This window comes from Rhinolophus hipposideros (assembly GCF_964194185.1).
Source record: "Rhinolophus hipposideros genome assembly, chromosome: 6".
Taxonomy (NCBI): Eukaryota; Metazoa; Chordata; class Mammalia; order Chiroptera; family Rhinolophidae; genus Rhinolophus; species Rhinolophus hipposideros.
In genome coordinates this window covers 17,395,239-17,413,994 of record NC_138052.1, presented here as the reverse complement: position 1 = coordinate 17,413,994, position 18,756 = coordinate 17,395,239, and the positions used below count along the sequence as shown (strand labels likewise).

At 38.6% G+C, this 18,756-nt stretch overlaps 1 protein-coding gene across 2 annotated transcripts in view; it reads left to right on the top strand.

Annotated features, from left to right (window-relative positions):
- The first annotated feature begins 7,656 nt into the window (after positions 1-7,656).
- Positions 7,657-18,756, top strand: part of MAP3K19 (mitogen-activated protein kinase kinase kinase 19) — a 58,338-nt gene continuing 47,238 nt past the window's right edge. The window contains exons 1-2 of one of the 2 annotated variants that reach the window (XM_081052609.1): positions 7,657-7,942; positions 13,003-13,200. In XM_081052609.1, coding sequence (XP_080908735.1) covers positions 13,027-13,200 — 174 coding nt within the window. In that variant the 5' untranslated portion in view covers positions 7,657-7,942; positions 13,003-13,026. The remainder of the gene's footprint in view (positions 7,943-13,002; positions 13,201-18,756) is intronic. The other variant, XM_081052610.1, reaches the window with a different exon arrangement.

The following is an 18,756-nucleotide window of genomic DNA, read 5'->3' as shown; positions in this document are numbered from 1 at the left end:
AAAAAAAAGAAAGAAAGAAAAAGAAAAAGAAAAAAGAAAAGAAAAGAGAAGAAAAAAGAAAGAACAAAAACGTACTCATAGTAATGTCCTTCAATTAAAAACACTCTTACAATCGTTTATGTATTTTTATGCCTTCAAAGCTTCCACTTATGGCAAACCACATACCAATTGCTTTTACATTCACCTCTGAGTTCCACTGTTGCACCCTATGATCTTTTCTCTACAGAATTATTGATATGTCTTAAAAAAAAAAAAAGAAAAAAACGACCCTGTTACTCCCTTGAGTAAAATGCTCTGATGGTTTCATATAAAATCAAACTTCTTACACTGTCTATGAGGACCTTCAAGATCTGGCCCCTGCATACTATTCAGCCTCAATTCTAACACCTTCCCAGTCCTCCATCTTTCTGTAACTTGAACATGTTATGTTTATATATACCTGAGGACCTTTGCACCAGCTATTGCACCTCTCCCCACTGCCTAGAACTCTCTGCCTCCAATTCTTTAACAGGCTGGCTGCTTCTTTTCATTCTGGTAACCGATCAAATGTTACCTGCAAGGAAGATCTTACATGTTCAATACAGTTCCCTCTTATCCACAACTGTTAGTCTCCATCACTTTTATTTTCTCCATAGCATTTATAACCATTTGATAATACCTTGATTATATATTTATCGTATCTGTCTTGTTTGTCTGATATTTTTCCAGTGCTTAGAATAATGCTTTGCCCAAAAAAGACATTCAAGATATGATGTTAAATGAGTGAATGGGTGGCACCCCTTTTTTTCCTTCAGGTACACTTTCAGGTAATGTAACCTTATATCTGTATGTAGATGACTCTCACATATTTGAAAATCATACAACACACTTATTAGAAACCCAGGGATCAAAGAAGAAATCGTCAGAGAAATTTGAAAATGTTTTTGAGTAAATTATAATAAAAATGCAACATATCAATATTTGTGTTAATACAGCAAAACAGTGCCTGGAGGGAAATGTATAGCCATATATTAGAAAAGAATAAAGTGCTAAAATCATTGACGTTCAAAGGTGATCTTATGTCATCCATATGTAGATGACCCTCAAGTTTTAATCTCCCATCCGAATAGCAACCCCTGTATTACAAACTTCTCTATCCAGCTGCCTTACCTGATATCAATTTTTAAGACTAACAAGAGTCTCAAACTAGTAGATCCAAAACATAACTCCTGGCTTTTTTGCCCCAAATGTTCCTTTCCCACTATCTGCATCTTAATAAATGACACCTTCATTTTTACATTTGCTTAAGTCCCAAATTTAAGTCTTCTTGATCCTTTTCTACCCCTCACCTCCTACTTTCAATCTTCTCAGTGTACCCTCTTAATTCTATTTCTAAAATATGTTTCAAATTGTCCAGTTTAGAATTGGAACAGAAACAAGCACTTGCAAACGCGAAGTGTTCCCTGACTCATAAAACAGTAAACTGTACCAAACCACGATGTGCAAAACAAACTGTCTAAGCTTAATTTAGAAATATGTGTTCCAAAGCAAGTGTACAGTCACGGTAATATTACACTGATTCACATGTTTTAAAGATGGTGCCACTGAATGTTCCAGCAATCTAGCTAGCTTACAAATCCTTGACTAAATCACCCAGTGACTATTGTATCTCCAGAAGAGTTTTCTTTCTCCTCCTTTATTTTTGTCAGTTTTTGCCTCAAATTTATAATTGTTATGACTTTGTGATGATTGACTCTTTTATCATTATAAAACACTTCTCTTTTTCTCTGGTAATACTCTTTGTCTTAAAGTCTATTCGATATTAATTGCCACTTTGGCTTTTTTTTATTGATTTCTGTATGGTATATCTTTTGCCATCTGTTAATGTTCAACCCGTGTCTTTATATTTAAAACATGTCTCTGATATACAGAGGATAGTTTGGGTATTCTTTTTTAATCCATTTTAACAACATCTACCTTTTAGTTATGGTTAATGGAATCACTTACATGATTCAATTTATGTCTACCTTCTTGTTATTTGTTTTCTATTCGCTCCATCCATTCTTTGTTTCTTTTTACCTCTTCATCTTTTGAATTAATAAATTAAAATCATCTCTTGGCTTTTTAGCTATATTTCTGCATTATTAGAGGTTTACTAATTAGAACTTTTTTAGTGGTGACTCTAGGAATGAAAATATTCATCCTTAACTTTTCACAATATTTATGGTTAATATATAGTTTAACTTCTCATGAAATGTAAGAACCTTTCAACCATGTAAATTCATTTACTTCCCCAGCTTGCTTTTTTTAAAAAAATTGAGGTGTCATTGATATATTGCCACTTTCCTATTTATATTTACCCACATATTTAGTGTTTCTAGTGCTCTTCACTCCTTCCTACAGCTCCAAGTTTCTATCTGGTATCATTTCACTTCACACTACAGATCTTCCTTTAGCACATTTTGTAGGGCCAGTCTGTTGGTGACAAATCCTTTGTTTTTATTTATGTAAAAATATCTTCCACTCAATGTCCTTCAGTTTAAAAAATTCTTAATAAACTTTCATTTTCTTTTTAGCAGTTTTAAGTTTAAGTAAAAATTGATTGGAAAGTACAGAGAGTTCCCACATACCCCACCCCTTGATACACACAGCTTTCCCTATTATTCATACTTGTATTGGTGCAGTGCATTTGTTACAATTGGTGAACCAATATTGATATGTTATTGTTAACTAAAGTTCATAATTTATGTCAGGATTCACTCTTTGTGATGTATATTCCATGAGTTTTGACAACTGTATAATGACATGTATCCACCATTATTGTATCACACAAAATAGTTCCATTGCCCTAAAAATCCACTGTGCTCCATCTATTCATTCCTCCTTCCTACCCCCTGAATCCCTGAAAACCGCTGATCTTTTTACTGTCTCCATATTTTTACCTTTTCCAGAATGTCATAGAGTTGGGATCCTACTGAATGACATCTATTCAGATTGACTTCTTTCATATAACAATATGCAATTAAGATTTTTCCATGTGTTTTTATAGCCTGAGAACTCATTTCTTTTTTATTTCTGAACCATATTTTATCATCTGGGTATACCACAGTTTATTTATCTATTCAACTATTGAAAGACATCTTGATTGCTTCCAAGTATTGGCAATTATAAAAAGGCTGCTATAAACATTGGTGTGTAGGTTTTGGTATGGACATAAGTTTTCAATTCATTTGGGTAAATACCAAAGAGCACAATTGCTAAATCATACTTTAAGAATATGTTTAGTTGGTGTGTTTTTTTTTAATTAGTTTCAGGTGTACAAAGCAATGTAATAGTTAGACATTTAAACCCTTCATAAAGTGATAACTCACCCCCCAAGCTACTACCCCTCTGACATCTTATGTAGTCGATACCATCGACTATCTTCCCTATGTTGTACTCCACATCCCGTGACTATATATACCTATATATTTAGTTATAGTTGACATTCAATATTATTCTACTTCAGCTCTTCAGGTGTATGGCACATTGGTCAGGCGTCTACACACTCTATGACTTGATCCCCCTGATAAGTCCAGTGCTATCCAGCACCTTACATGATCTTTATAACATTGTGGATTGTATTCCCCATACTGTATTACCTACCAATTCATATTTCTTAATGCCTTCACCTTTTTCACCCTGCCCCCAGCCCCATTCCCATCTATCACCCCTATAAACCTAGTACCTGTCTGGCACCATCCCTAGTTATTACAACATTATTGACTATATTCCTTATGCTATAACCTACATCCCCATGACTATTGTATAACAACAAATTTGTACTTCTTAATCCCTTCCTCTTTCATCCATCCTTAAACGCCCTCCCATCTTAAAGAAGTCCCTCTAACATTCCTTGTAATACTGGCTTAGTGGTGATGAACTCCTTTAGCTTTTTCTTGTCTGGGAAGCGCCTTATCTGTCCTTTAATTCTTAATAACAGCCTTGCTGGGTAGAGAACTCTTGGTTATATGTTGTTGCTTTTCATCACTTGGAATATTTCCTGCCACTCCCTCTTGACTGCAAAGTTTCTGTTGAGAAATCAGCTGATGGTCTTATGGGGGCTCACTTGTAGGTAACTAATTGCTTTTCTCTTGATGCTTTTAAGATTCTCTCTTTGTATTTAAGGAGTGTGTTCAGTTTTGAAAGAACTAAACATAAACTGTCAGACTCTCTCCAAAGTGGCAGCACTATGCTGCATCCCCACCAACAATGAATGAGAGTTCCTGTTGCTCCGCATCCTTGTCAGCATTTGTGTTGTCAATGTTTTGGGTTTTAGCCACTCTAAAAAGTGTATAGTGGTATCTCATTGTTGTTTTAATTTTCAATTCTCTAATGACATATGATGTGGTGCATCTGTATATCTTGTACAGTAAGGTTTGTGTTCAGAGTTTTTTCCCCTTTTTAAATCAGGTTGTTCATTTCTTATTGTTGGGTTTTAAGAGTTCTTTATATATTTTGGATACTGATTCTTAATCAGATATGTTTTGCTAAAATTTTCTTCCAGTCTGTGATTTATCTTATTCTCTTAACAGTGTCTTTTGCAGAGCAGAAATTTTTAATTTTAATTAACTCCAGCATATTAATTTTTCTTTTCATGGATTATGCTTTTAATGCCGTATCTAAAAAGGGATCTATGAACCCAACATCACCTTTTACTAAGATTTACTAAGACAGCCACTTAAACTACAGTCAGGAGGCTATTCATGAAGTAGGGCCTATAGAGCCTAGGAGTCCCTGAGCCTTTTGCTAAGCTGCCCCAGGCCCAAGACTGCCACCGGCCTTGGTTCACAGCAAGAGCACTCACACACATCTCCAGCTCCAGCACAGCAGCAAACAACCACATACAGCTTTGTGGCTTCTACCAGGTAGCCCTGGGCCAGTCACAGGCAAGGCTGAAATTGGCCTGCACAAAAGACCCTCCCAAGAGACACCAGAAATAACACACCTAGAGGCCAACTTCAGACCACACCAGGGCACTACCTGGTTAGCCCCACAGGCGGCACACCCAAAGGGTGGTCTTAACAGGCACAAGAGCCCATGGGGGTGAATCTCCCTCTGAGGGGTCAGCCCCCACACAGCAGCTCATGCACTATGGGTGGAATCAGTCTTCACAGTCAGTCAGCCTGGGAGTCAATCCCACCCATTGATAAATGAGAAGCAATCAAGGCTCAACTACAACAGGAGAGCACACACAAGGGGTGCTCCTGGAACACACACAGGTGATCAGGGAGACTGCGCCACTGGACCACACGGGACACCTACTACATAAGGCCACCTGGCAAAGACTTAGAGACATAAGAGATCTACCTAATACATAGAAGCAAACACAGAGAGGCAGCCAAATGAGGAAACAAAGAAACATGTCCCAAATAAAAGAACAGGAGAAACCACCAGAAATAGAACTAAATGAAATGGAGACAACCAACCTACCAGAGACAGAGTTTAAAACACTGGTTATAAGGATGCTTAAGGAAGTTAGTGAGAATTTCAATCAAGAGATAATGAGCATAAAGAAGGACATAGAAACCATTTAAAAGAAGCCATCAAAAATAAAGAATACAATAACTGAAATGAAGAATACTCTAGAAAGAATCAACAGCAGATTAGATGAAGCAAGAGGATCAAATCAGCAATTTTTATTAATTCTTATAATTATTTTGTATTTCCATATACACATTCATAGTAACCATGAATAATGTCAATTTTGTTTCTTCCTTTCCAATCTTTAACTTTTATTGTCTTCTTTTTCTCTTCTGTTTTTCTTTGGCCTTAATATGCTGACTAAATTCTCCCCTTCAATGTTGAAAAAAAGTGGTGATAGCAGTCATCCTTAAACAATATGGGTTCTTATTTTCACCTACATTTTAGCCTGGTAATTTTTTATTACCTTGTTAGCTTTTATTCTCTGTTAAGAAAATTCTAAAATATTTTACTTGGCATTTTTATTTGTTATCTGTAGAAGGATTGGTCTAAATAACACAGCTTACTATATTCCTGAAAAACCTGAAACATGCTTTTTTTCTTTTTTTAAATCTCTTGACTCAGCTCCTTCCATTTATCTTTACTGTTACTGATTTAAGTCAGCATTAGTTTTTTCCTGACACACACATTACAATAATCTTCTAACTTTTCTATCTGTCCCTCTCCTTCAATTAATTTTCAATCCTTCTGTCAGGAGGAACTTTCTAAAACACAGATTTGATCATGTCTCTCCCCAAATGTTTTCAGTATTTTGTGCTTTTATCTTTTCTATAGACATGCTGTTGTTTAGTCTACCTGCAAGGACTTTCTGTCTGTGGTTTACCTGGTGAACTATTTGTCCTTTAAGTTTAGCTCAGATCATTATCTCTTTGCTGAAGGCTCCCTATGTAATTCTGTGATGGGCTGAACTGTGTTCCCCCAAAATTCATATGTTGAAGCTCTAAGCCCTAGTACCTAGGGTGTGACTTTATTTGGAGATGAGTCCTTTAAAAAGGTGATTAGAGAGGGCCCTAGTCCAATCTGACTGGAATCTTTATTAGAAAAGGAGATTAGGACACATGGAGAGACACCAGGTATGTAAGTACACAGAGAAGAGAGCACGTGAGGACGTTGTGAGAAGCAGCTATCTGAAAGCCAACAAGAAAGGCCTCAGGAGGTACCAAACCTGCCAACATTGATCTTGGACTTCCAGCCTCAGAACGGTGACAAAATAAATTTCTGTTGTGTAAGCCACCCTGTCTGTGGTATTTTGCTATGGAAACCCTAGAAAACTAATATACCCTACTCCTTCCAACCCGGAAAGTTAGACATGACCCTTCCATGCTTCCTTAGAGCCTTTTGCACAGCTCCTTGGTGGCCTTATCACTTAATATTGTTTTTGTTTTGCATGCCTGACTCACCATTGTTTCTGAAAATCTGAATTTCTTGAAAAAACATGATTTGAATGAATGAATGACTATTTCTCAAAATGAGAGACAAGAAGAGGATTACTCTTTGGGGAACCAATTGAAATACTGATGGGTTGCAGACCACCCTGAACCCAAGGGTAGCTCTGCAGAAATCCTAAACATCAGAAACCCACAGTACTTCTCACTTTCTCTTGACATAAAAGCTAAGAGAGTGTACTATTCTTACTGGGAGGAGAAAACAAGGTAGGTTGTAGGAAGTAAAACAGAGTAATCCAAGCCGGTATGTGCTTGGATTAATGTCAAATTGCTTCAGTTTGAATTGGGTGATGAAAAAAATGTAGTCCATTTACTGAAGCATTTACTTGGAAATAATCACAAGTAGAGACAAGAAATATGTTCTAATGTAAGAATTTCCATTCACCAGTGGTTTCTCAAGCATGACTCTATAATACAACCACTTTGGGCCTAAGCTATTGGGTTCTCACTCTATTAGATTCAGTCAGATTTGGAAAGGAGCCCTTCTGGCATATTACAGTGATTACAAAGGTATGGCTTTCCTGGAGAAAATCTCAGTGGGTCAGTGATAATAGCAATTGTGCCAACCAGGGAAATACACTGGGATACAACTCTTTTAAGCACTTAAACAGCAACTTTGAGGAGTGTACAATACTTGTTTTCCTTCCTGGATGAGATTGTCCTGCTTTCAATTCTCCAAGCTAAGTGCACAGTGGATGGTTGCCTGGGTGACAGCCTGTAAACTAAGCAGTCGTTTTGCAGCTAACTGAAGGGTTTGTGCACGCAGAACCAGCTTTAATTATTTTTTCAAAAGTACTTTGAGCTGTGTAACAGTGGAAAACAATCAACGAAAAAAATCTACATCTATGCTGCTTTTAAATGTAACCCTTGTTGAAGTGCAAGTTGACAAGCTGTCCCCGAAATCAATGCCACAATGAATTAGGATGACGTGGACTGCTGTTTGGCTTGGTGTTTCTTCAACTGTGTACCAACTCTATCCGCAAAACACACTATAGGTAAGCCAAATTCCCACTTTTCATCACGTTTAAGATAATACCATCTGTTATAACTTTTTTTCACCCCAAAGGGTATCCCACAGGAGGAACATCGGGTAAACTGATAGATAAAAATGCGTCCTAATCTCAAATAATTATATCGTTAGAGTTGTTATAAGCTATTTTTGTCTTTTCCAATATTGAGACAATCCCTTCTAATATTTTATGCAAATGCCTCTAGACTATAGGCTAAACTGGTAGAAACAAGAACAGCATATAAAATACTTGCTTCCATTGAATTATATCCAGGGACAATCTTTTATTTTAATCACCTCAACAAGTGTTGACTTTACGTGGTATAAACTTTCTTGTAATCCCCTATTATTGTATATATGTGTCCTTGGTCATATTTTCTCAATATGAAAGAGGATTCTGATAATTTTGTTTTAATTACATAAGATTCCAAATCAAATGTACAGTGTAATAAAAAGATTTTGTTTTAGAATTAACCATGCACACAATTAAAGATAAAAGAAACTGGGCTTCAATAGATGCTACATCAGAAATCCCTGTGGAATGAAATATTATTGCTTATAAATCATTGATCAAAATAATCCTAAAGGGAAAACTGAGAAAAATTTTCTTATAAAAAAACTTAAAATGGAAATGTACAGACTGAAATGTAGGGAGCTCACTAATCAAAAGCAATGTGGGTCTGTCCATGTTAATTGAAAGAGAGAACTGTACCAGGGGTGCCGACAATGTATACAAGTGGACACTTTGGTCAACGTTGCCCAAGCAGTAGTTCACCGTAATCAGAAGTGTCTGGACACTGATGGTAACCACTTTGAACACCTCTTGTAATTGCGGAAGTCAAACATGACTTGTATTCATCTTTTTTTTTAAATTGGTGTATATTGAGTATTAAAATTTTAATACAGTTTTCCTTTCTTAAAATGTGTATACATTTTTTGGCACCCTCTGTATATAGGAATGCTGCTACTGTCTTCCTCTAGTCACTAGTGAGCATGTGAGACAATGCATGACCATCTAATGACCACATTGCCCAGTATTTTAGTGATTCAATTTGATAATTTTCAGGTTGCAGTTTGGTTTAAATCTTAATTTTCATTTTTTATTTAGAGAATAGATAGTACTCTCTAAACCACAACTAATTAATTTAAACCATAATTCCATAACATACATTGTCATTTCATTGCCAGGAGTAATAACTATGGGAAAAAATATCTGTGGGGGTCTTACTTCCACTTTATGAATAAGCTGGTGATATAAGTGTATATTTCTTGCCTCCTTGTTATTTGAATATCTGATTTTCAGCTTTATTGAAGGACAGGTTTTAATTATCCTTTGTTTTCAAAAGCATTTCTTTGCAAATACTATATAAATACAAGTTGTAAAGCAATTGGCTAGGGCAGATGTGTATACTGGTTTTCAAATTTTCTGTGGCCTGATTTCGAGTGTATCATTTGTTCCCTCAGCCAGCCCTTAGTAAAGTTTAAAGTACACAGCTTATCTAATGCTAATTATTAGGATAATGATGGTTAAGTGACAGCAATCAACCAAATGTCGGCTTCCTTTAGAAAGCTTAAAGTAAACAGGCACTACGGGTGGGGTGTAAGTTTATACAGCCATTCTAGAGAACAATCCGGAAGTATTTGGTGAAATTAAATACACTCGGCCCATTCACCCCAAAGAGACTTTTGCATAGTGCGTAACAAGGCCTGACCAAGGATATTTATCAGTGTTGTTTATGGAGTGGGAAGTTGGAGCAACTTAGATGTCAATCATCAAGGGAAGGGATAATAAAATCTGGTGGATACCCACGATACAGCCATTGGAAGCAAACAACCAGAGGTACGCAGAAGTATAAGGCTAACGCTTGAAAACAACGTGTTAAGTTAAAGTAATGAGTAGCAAGAGCTATGATACAACATCATTTCTGCAAATTTAAAACAGGCACACACACGTAACAGTACCATATGCCTTATAAAGACATACACATATGAGGATACCTCCAGGCACGTTAGGTTGGGTCACTGTGAGGCAGAGGGAAGTGGGACCGGGGATCTGAGCTGACTGGGGTGGGGGTATGGGGGTGTGGGGGTGTGGGGGTGTGGGGGTGTGGGGGGGGTGGGGGGGAAACAAATGAACAAGAGGAAAACCAGACAAGGCCTAATACTGCCATTGAGGAGCGTGATTAACCCAACCCCTTCTACCTAAGATGCAAATGAGGAAATGAAAATAGGCTTATTTTACAAATGTTCCTTTAAATACTAGTTCCATTAAGTCTTTTGGGGCCCTGACACATCTCTCCAGTGTGAGATCCCATTTTGCCAATGCCCGCGCTTTGCCTTCCTCACCTGTAAAATATGGATAGTAATACTACGGTTCTGACGGTGCTGTTTGGAATTAAACAGACAAAATCTATGTAAAGCATTTAGAATGTGTGTGGCATGTAGTAAGCATTTAATAAATGTTTTTATTATAGTATTGGTTTTCTTATGTAATGTCACTTTGAGGAAAGGTAGGAAAAGACTTTAGGAATTGATTCTCTATTTCAATTTATTCTCTACTAGAAATTTGGGGAAGCACTATTATTTAATCCTAGGAAACTTAAATCGAGAGAAATAGTGGAAATGATGAAGGTTGATTAGAAAATAAAGTGAATTACAAGAAAGGTTGTGGTATGGATTCTAATCACTAGGTCGGTGTTTCCAGAAGTTGTCTAATGATAAGAATCATCTGAATGCTTGAGAGAAAAAAAAAGAAAATAGTACATCCTGGAGACAGTTAGAAAATCAGTGGTTGCCAGGGATTAGAGAGGAGGGAGAATGGAACAGGTGGAGCATGAAGGATTTTCAGGGCAGTGAAACTACTGATACGGTAATGGTGGATACATGTCATTAGACATTTATCCAAACCCTTAGAATGTGCAGCCCTGAGAGTGAACCCTAATGTAAATTCTAGACTTTGGATGATAATGATGTGTCAAAATGTATGTTCATCACTTGTAACAATTGTACACCTCTGGGGCTGGATGCTGATAGTGTGTTTGGGCGGAGAGGGGGGCGTCAGGGAGTATATGGGAATTCTCTGTGCTTTCCACTCAATTCTATTGTGAACCTAAAACTACTCTAAAAAAATACAGTCTATTAATTTTTTTAAATTAAAACAAAAAGGGAGGAGAGTCCCAGTCTCATGCCAGACCTACTAAATCAAAAGGAATCTGGAAATCATTATTTATAACAAAGGTATCGCATGACACTTATACTCAAGGAAGTGTAGAAAACTGCACTAAGTAAAGGCCACGTTTCTTCAAAAGCCAAAGATACAAGATGCCTTCCTTACATGCTGGCTCTGCTGCTGACCCCATCTATTATCATTCCGTAAATGTAAACGCGTGCTTCCTCCATATCAGGCCTTTCCCAGCTGCCCAACCCCACCCTCTTGGACCCATCTTTCATTTTCTGTGGCCAACCTATCACAAGTCCTGGTAAGCTTTACTTTCAATTTGTTTTTCTTTGTGCCTTTCTATTCACTATCCTAATAATCTTCCTAAAGTGCCAGCGTTTCTGAAAGGCACTATTCAGAACTGTCCTTGGCCTTCCAGACCTGTTCAGCAGTAGAGTGTAAATTCCCACTGGGTCCACTCTCTCCTCACTGACCGTGGGTATAGGCCTTTGTTCATGCCCTTCCCCCACTCCAATCTGCCCTTCCTCCTTCACTCAGGGTCTCCAAATATTATTGATGCCTTTCTTTCCATGGATGCTCCAGCCCACATGACCATCTCATTTCTCTGGCATCTATAAGATTCAATATTTATCATTTGCTTTGATGCTTCATTATGTATTTTCTTCCTTATATTTTGTCTTAACTATTTTATATTATGTTCTATTGTGACAAGTCAATGAAAGATCCTGAAGACAATAGTATCCTCTTAAATGAATGGATGAATTTATCAAACAGTACTATTTCTGGGGTGAAGTACATGTTCTCTTTGAGAAAAACCACTCCATGTAGTTTGGCCCATGTATTCTGAAGGCATCTGTGTGTTTAGAACGTTGAAGACCAATTCTAGACTTTTTCCTGTGTATTTTTCTTAGCTTTTCTCCACAAAATTGTACTGTGAAATGGGCCTTTTGTTCTTTTGCTTCTAGACAAATGCCAGTTCATTGTAAGTAAATTGCTCACTCAATGAATTAGCATATGACTATAGTGTCTGAAGCTGAAAATGAAATACAGAGCCTAAGGCAGGATTTTGTGTTGTTTCCAACAGCAAGAGGCTGGGGTGGGGGGGAAGCCATTTGGTGACTTCAAAAACTGCAATTTAAGAGCTACCTCAATGATTTGGAAAACTGAGGGGATATTTAAAATTAAAACTTCCCTGGAAAATCTCTAATGGTGGCCACCAGGTTCTTCAATGACTCACACTGTGTTAGAATTATGGAGGATACAAAAGCAGAAGGCATGGAAGGTCCCTGCTATTGAAGAGTTTTCAGTATTGTTGGGAAGATCAAACTTCCACAAAGAAAATACTTTTAGGAGTTTTAATAACAGAACACTAAAGAAAATAAAATCCTACAAGAATTTTCTCCAACAGAATGAGCCAACACTTCCAATTTCCAATCCTCACTAACCATTTGAAGAGGGCATTATCATTTCCATGTTAGAGATGAGTATATGAAGTTCAGAGAAGTTGAGTGACATGCTCAAGAATACACAGTTGATAATCTGTGGATGAGGGATTTGAACCCGGATTCTATGAGTCTCCAAAGCTTGTACACTTTCTATTCTGGTGTTGATCCATCCTTGCCTCAACATAGCAGATCTTGCAAAGTGACAGTAAAATTATTATTGTTCCTAATTTACAAAATGTGTGCAAAGAACCAAAATTGGTGGGATTATGGGTTTCCCCCTTATTCAAACTTGTCTTTAAAACTTTTACAATATTTTACATATAAGAGAATGAAACAGGTGACACTAAAAATAGAATATGTTACATTTGAATTACCCACTCTTTTGTGAGCTGTCATTTAATTAAATCATTTATTTTCTCTTAGAGGCCATTATATGGAACAAGAAAGATGAATAAAAATAAACTGATTCATGATTTCCTGGAAGTAATTTCAAGAGGTGATGTGGAACTCATCTGTGACCATATTACTAAAGTCCATTCCATCCTTGGAAACCTTGACTTTCAGCATCCTAAGACTGGGAATACACCACTCATTACTGCAGCAGAAGAAAATCTAACAGAGGTAACGTGTGGTATCCAGGGGTCCATGAATAGTCTCCTAAGATAAGGATTTCAAGATGGGATATTTGGGGATAGCATTATCACCCACCTCCATGAAAGAACACCTGAAGGCATGAAGCGGGGGGGGGGGGGGAGATGGGGGGGCGGGTTGGCAGTGGAGGTAAGGTGTATGGGGCTACTTGAGGGAGAACTGGGGGACCCTAAATAATGTAGACAGTTGCCATCTTTAGCTATTCCCTCACTCAGTCAACAAATATTCTCGCTATACCCAAGGCAATATACTAGACTTCATGTTAGATACAAAGTTGAATCAGATGTCACCCTTGAGGAGCTGATGGTCCAGTGAGAACACATAATGGAGCCTGAGTTTTTCCTCATTTTAACTTCCCACCCTCAGGCCCATCAGTACCTGGAAATGTGTTCCCTGTTCTAACAAATGCATGTAATCCTGATAGTAGGGAAAGAGGAGTACGTAAATAACAGTAAGATATAAAAGGGCAGAAGATTGTCCTCTAGCTATATACACAGCTAGAGTGCCTGACATACCTAGGTACTTCATAAATATTTATTAAATGAATAAACTAGTGAGTGAATAATCCATTTCAATCTTACTGATCATTTATACCATAGCGTGTGGAACTTATACGACCCTTTTTAAGAACGTAGGTGGAAGTGGTAACAATATAAGCACTTGGAATTGAGGAGGGGCAGCAAGGAAGTGGCTACAATGGTTATAGAAAAGGGTTTGGAATGAGGAAACTATGCTGAAAAAGATGAATTTCACTCAGCTGCACAGGTTGGTGCCTCTACCACAAGTTCTTGGGAGTCTAAAGGCAAAGCGACCCTTAACCCTTCCTGGCAACCTCAATTAGCCTCTCTCTTGGCTCATTCTTAGCTCTTTTTCTCTTTTGATTCTTTTCTATTAACACCTTTCAAGCAAACTGTAAAATATTAGCATATATGCTTTTAAAAAGAAACATGGATAGTGGATGGGGGTCCACACAGTGTGAGGGATATAAATGATAAACGTCTAAGTATTACTTTGTCTTGTGCACCTGAAACTAATAAAAAAAAAGAAACATGTATGTACAACTAAAAGAAAAATGAGACTAGCACCTATATATCAACCATCTAAGCCAAAAATTAGAACACCACCGGGCCTCAAATACCATCTATATGCTCCTCGTGAATCGCATCCTCCCACTTCATAATCATTGCCTTGAATTTTGGGTTACTCATTCCCAACTTCTCCATATATTTCTAAATACTACATTGTTAACTTGTCCTGTTTTTGAAGTTTATAAAAACAAACTCACACTGCATGTGTTTCTCTGTAACTTGCTTCTTCTGTTCGTTATTATGTTTTTGAAATGCATCCATTTCAACACATGTAGCTGTGGTTTTTCATTCTTCCTGCTATCTAGTATTCCACTTACACCACATCTTATCTGTCTATCCTTTGATGGACAGGTGGTTGGTTTCATATTTATGTTATTGCAAACAATGATGCTACTTTGTATTAGCATTTAATGTACTTAGATACCTCCCTTTTGATGACACATCAATAAACAAACATCTTCCCGGACCCCACAATCCTCCTCCAACCACTTTTGTTTCTCTTTCAGGCCTCTTCACCTGCAGACTGCTGAACTAAGAAAGATCTGAGATTTTTATCCTAATTGCAAACTAACAAGTTAGCCTGCCACAATTTCTTGGATTCTTGGCATAAGAAACACAAATGGGTCAGAAACAAAGGGCACTTTCTTACTCATAACAATAGCATTAGCCAGAGTGTGATCAGTTTTGTGTCAGTTCCCTAAGCTCTCATTCCCATAGGATGATAGGAAGGGGGCCACATGACCTGCTCATACAGTGGATTGGATTGCAGGACAGGAACGCTAAACTTAGGGAACTGAAGTTTTTAAAATGGTCAGTAAGCAAACTTATCCTTTGCTCCAGAAGAAGACACTATGGCTATCCAAGGCTATTCATTATACAAACAAACTTGAAAATAGAGTCTAGTGCAAAGGTAGTTAGTGCTTCTGCTCATAAGACTTGTAGAAATATGACAGACCCAGGGAGACTTGTCTCCTAAAAATATCTACCCTTCATTTCTACATTGTCTTGGTTTCTGCTGAATTTCCCCATGAGTACAGCCCTCTGTTGGTAACTCTGATTAATCTGACCAACAAAGGCTGGGGCCAAATCTGTTAATATGTCTCATACAACATTTGATTAAAGCTTCTATCAACAGGACTCCGACCAGCAGAATGAAGCCATACCATAGGCCAGCATTAACCATGCCACCCAGGGTCCTGGACCCCTCAGGTGAACAAATCCCATAAACCATCAGGGTCTGCCCTCAAAAATCAGGTTGTTTCTCCTGAAGCTTCTCTCTTGGTCTTCCCATTGGGTCTGGACATCAATCCAAGTACAGTAGCATGTATTAGCCATTGCCCAGAATGCCCCTTGGCCTGCAAGGAAGGAGTCTAGGGCAATTCTATCATCCACAACAACCCTGGCCAATGATTGGACTGCTGATCTGAATGTCTTTCAGGGATGAAGTGGTGTCATTGATACCGTCAACGAAAGTCAGGGACAAATTTTGTTCTATTTTTTTCTAATTGGACGACTCCTGTCTTAAGCATAATTATCCACAGAGGACACATGAATGATAAGTCAGCTATCCCTCTGGAAGGTCCCCCAAATAACCAATGGTAGCTTCATTTTGGGGAGAGCTCTGAAGTCAACTGAGGCTACATTATTTACTGACGGCATTTCCTTAAAGATTTGAAGGTCTCTTATAACCACCCCTAAGGCCTAAGATCGTGTTTTCAGGAGGGATGCAAGTTAACGCCAGGTTCCCACATAAGTGTTTCCCTTGGGGATAGGGGTGTGTGTGGGGCAGAGAGTGGTGTTTACAGTTGTTGTTCCCCTGCCCCCAAGTGGGACCTACATTAGCAAGGGGGCACAGGTTGACAGAGCCCCCACTTGGCCTCTCAGCTGACTGGCAAGCCTGAGGATTCCCCATTCGGTCTGAATCATTGCGTCTGGCCCTGATTTGGGAGGATTATCAGTCCTGTTTGTCTATGCCAATAGCCTCGTAGCATTCATTCGCCCCACAGAATGAGTGAGTGATGGCTACAGGAATGGGAGTGAGAAGAAATCGGGAGGTGTTGACAAGAATCTTACATGGATGGTACAAGAACGGGGGCTGTCGGCAACTGTTGTTAATAGACTTCTTGGTAAGGCTAAGGGAATTGGCAATCAAACCATGATTGGGCTATCTGGCCGACCTAACAGTCAGTTAAATTTAAGGTGTTTGCCACAGTTTCGGAGAGCCACACCAGGACATTTTCTTTCATGAGGAAAGCTCCCAGGGTGGTTCTGAAGGGCAAAGATTATTAATGACCCTCCCTCCCCTGCACTTCCCAGGCTCTAGGATGTTCTCTCTTTAGGTACTGGGGTTGTTTCTCTCCTTCCACCACCACAAAGTCTATTTTTCCTACTTCAGTAGCGACAACTTCACCCGTGTATCACACACAGAATTTTTCACTTTGTGCTCAGTCTATCTTGGTGGCTGTATTGCCATGTCTGATAATGGTGGGTCCAGGCAGCAGTGGAGGCAATCTGGGTTGTGCAGGATCAATCAATAGTTTCATTCCAGTCTATCCCATGGGAGAACAGACCCTCGCCATGGGTTTCTACAGGAGTTCACCCAGACAGTTTGTTTCTACAGTTCATGGCCTTAACAAAGTGTTTTGAATCTGCCAGTCTATAATTTTCCAAGTGGCAGAGCCAACAGCTAGGCCATTGGCAGAAGACCAAGAATCGGTACAAATGTAACAGGGTTCATCAAGGGGAGTGGTGGCTAGAGCTATGGGAACAGCCATGAATCCTACCCATTGAATGGAACAATCACATCTGTTGTTAGTTTTGCATGGCTGATGGAGGCTGACCAGCTACAGCAGCTTAGCACATGCCATCACGTTTCAGCTTGGCTTATCCATCAGTGCCCCAGGCCCATGCACTTAGGGGAACCCCTATGATGTGAAATCCTTCTGAACCAGTGGCTTTGCTTCAGGTGGCATAGTGGGGGATGAAACTTCCCTCAAAAGGAAATTTACTGCTTTTTCATGTAAAGAAAGGATGCCAACATGGCCAGGCCAGCTGCTTTTTTAACTATACCATTTCCATGTGACTAGCAAGGCTGGTGGGGCCTCTCCCAGCATGTTTGTCATTGACTTTGAGTTGACTCACCCCAAAGTGGGGATACTGGGTCTGAGGGTCACAAGGTCTCTCTCTCTCTTTTTTTTTTTTTTTAATTTATTGGGGTGACGATTGTTAGTAAAATTACACAGATTTCAGGTGTACAATTCTGTATTACATCATCTATAAATCCCATTGTGTGTTCACCACCCCGAGTCAGTTCTCCTTCCATCACCATATATTTGATCGCCCTTACCCTCATCTCCCACCGCCGACCCCCTTACCCTCTGGTAACCACTAAACTATTGTCTGTGTCTATGAGTTTTTGTTTCTCATTTGTTTCTCTTGTTCTTTTGTTGTTTTTGGTTTATATACCACATATCAGTGAAATCACAAGGTTCTCTGCTTTTTCTGTCTGACTTATTTCGCTTAGCATTATACTCTCAAGATCCATCCATGTTGTCACAAATGTTCCTATATCGTCTTTTCTTCCCGCCGAATAGTATTCCATTGTGTATATATACCACAACTTTTTTATCCATTCATCTATCAAAGGACATTTTGGTTGTTTCCATGTCTTGGCCACCGTAAACAAAGCTGCAATGAACATTGGACCACACGTGTCTTTATGGATAAATGTTTTCAGATTTTTTGGGTAGATACCCAGGAGAGGGACTGCTGGGCCATATGATAATTCTATTCGTAATTTTTTGAGGAACCTCCACACTGCCTTCCATAACGGCTGCACCAGTCTGCATTCCCACCAACAGTGTATGAGGGTTCCTTTTTCTCCACAGCCTCTCCAACACTTGTTACTACTTGTCTTGTTGATGATAGCCATTCTGACTGGGGTGAGGTGATATCTCATTGTGGTTTTTATTCGCATTTCTCTGATGATTAGTGATGTTGAGCATTTTTTCATATGTCTATTTGCCATTTGTATGTCCTCTTTGGAGAAATGTCTCTTCAGGTCCTCTGCCCATTTTTCAATTGGATTGTTTGTTTTTTTGTTGTTGAGTTTCATGAGTTCCTTTTATATTTTGGATATTAGCCCCTTATCGGAGGCACTGTTTGCAAAAATCTTCTCCCATTCAGTCGGTTGCCTCTTTATTTTGTAGATGGTTTCTTTTGCTGTGCAGAAGCTTTTAAGCTTCATATAGTCCCATTCATTTATTTTAGCTTTTAATTCCCTTGCCTTTGGAGTCAAATTCTCTTTGTCAAAAGAGATGAGTCAAAATGCTCATCAGTCAAAAGAGTCAAAAATGCTCTTTGAACCCAAGGTCCATAAATTTAGTACCTATGTTTTCTTCTATGCAGTTTATTGTGTCAGGTCTTATGCTTAAGTCTT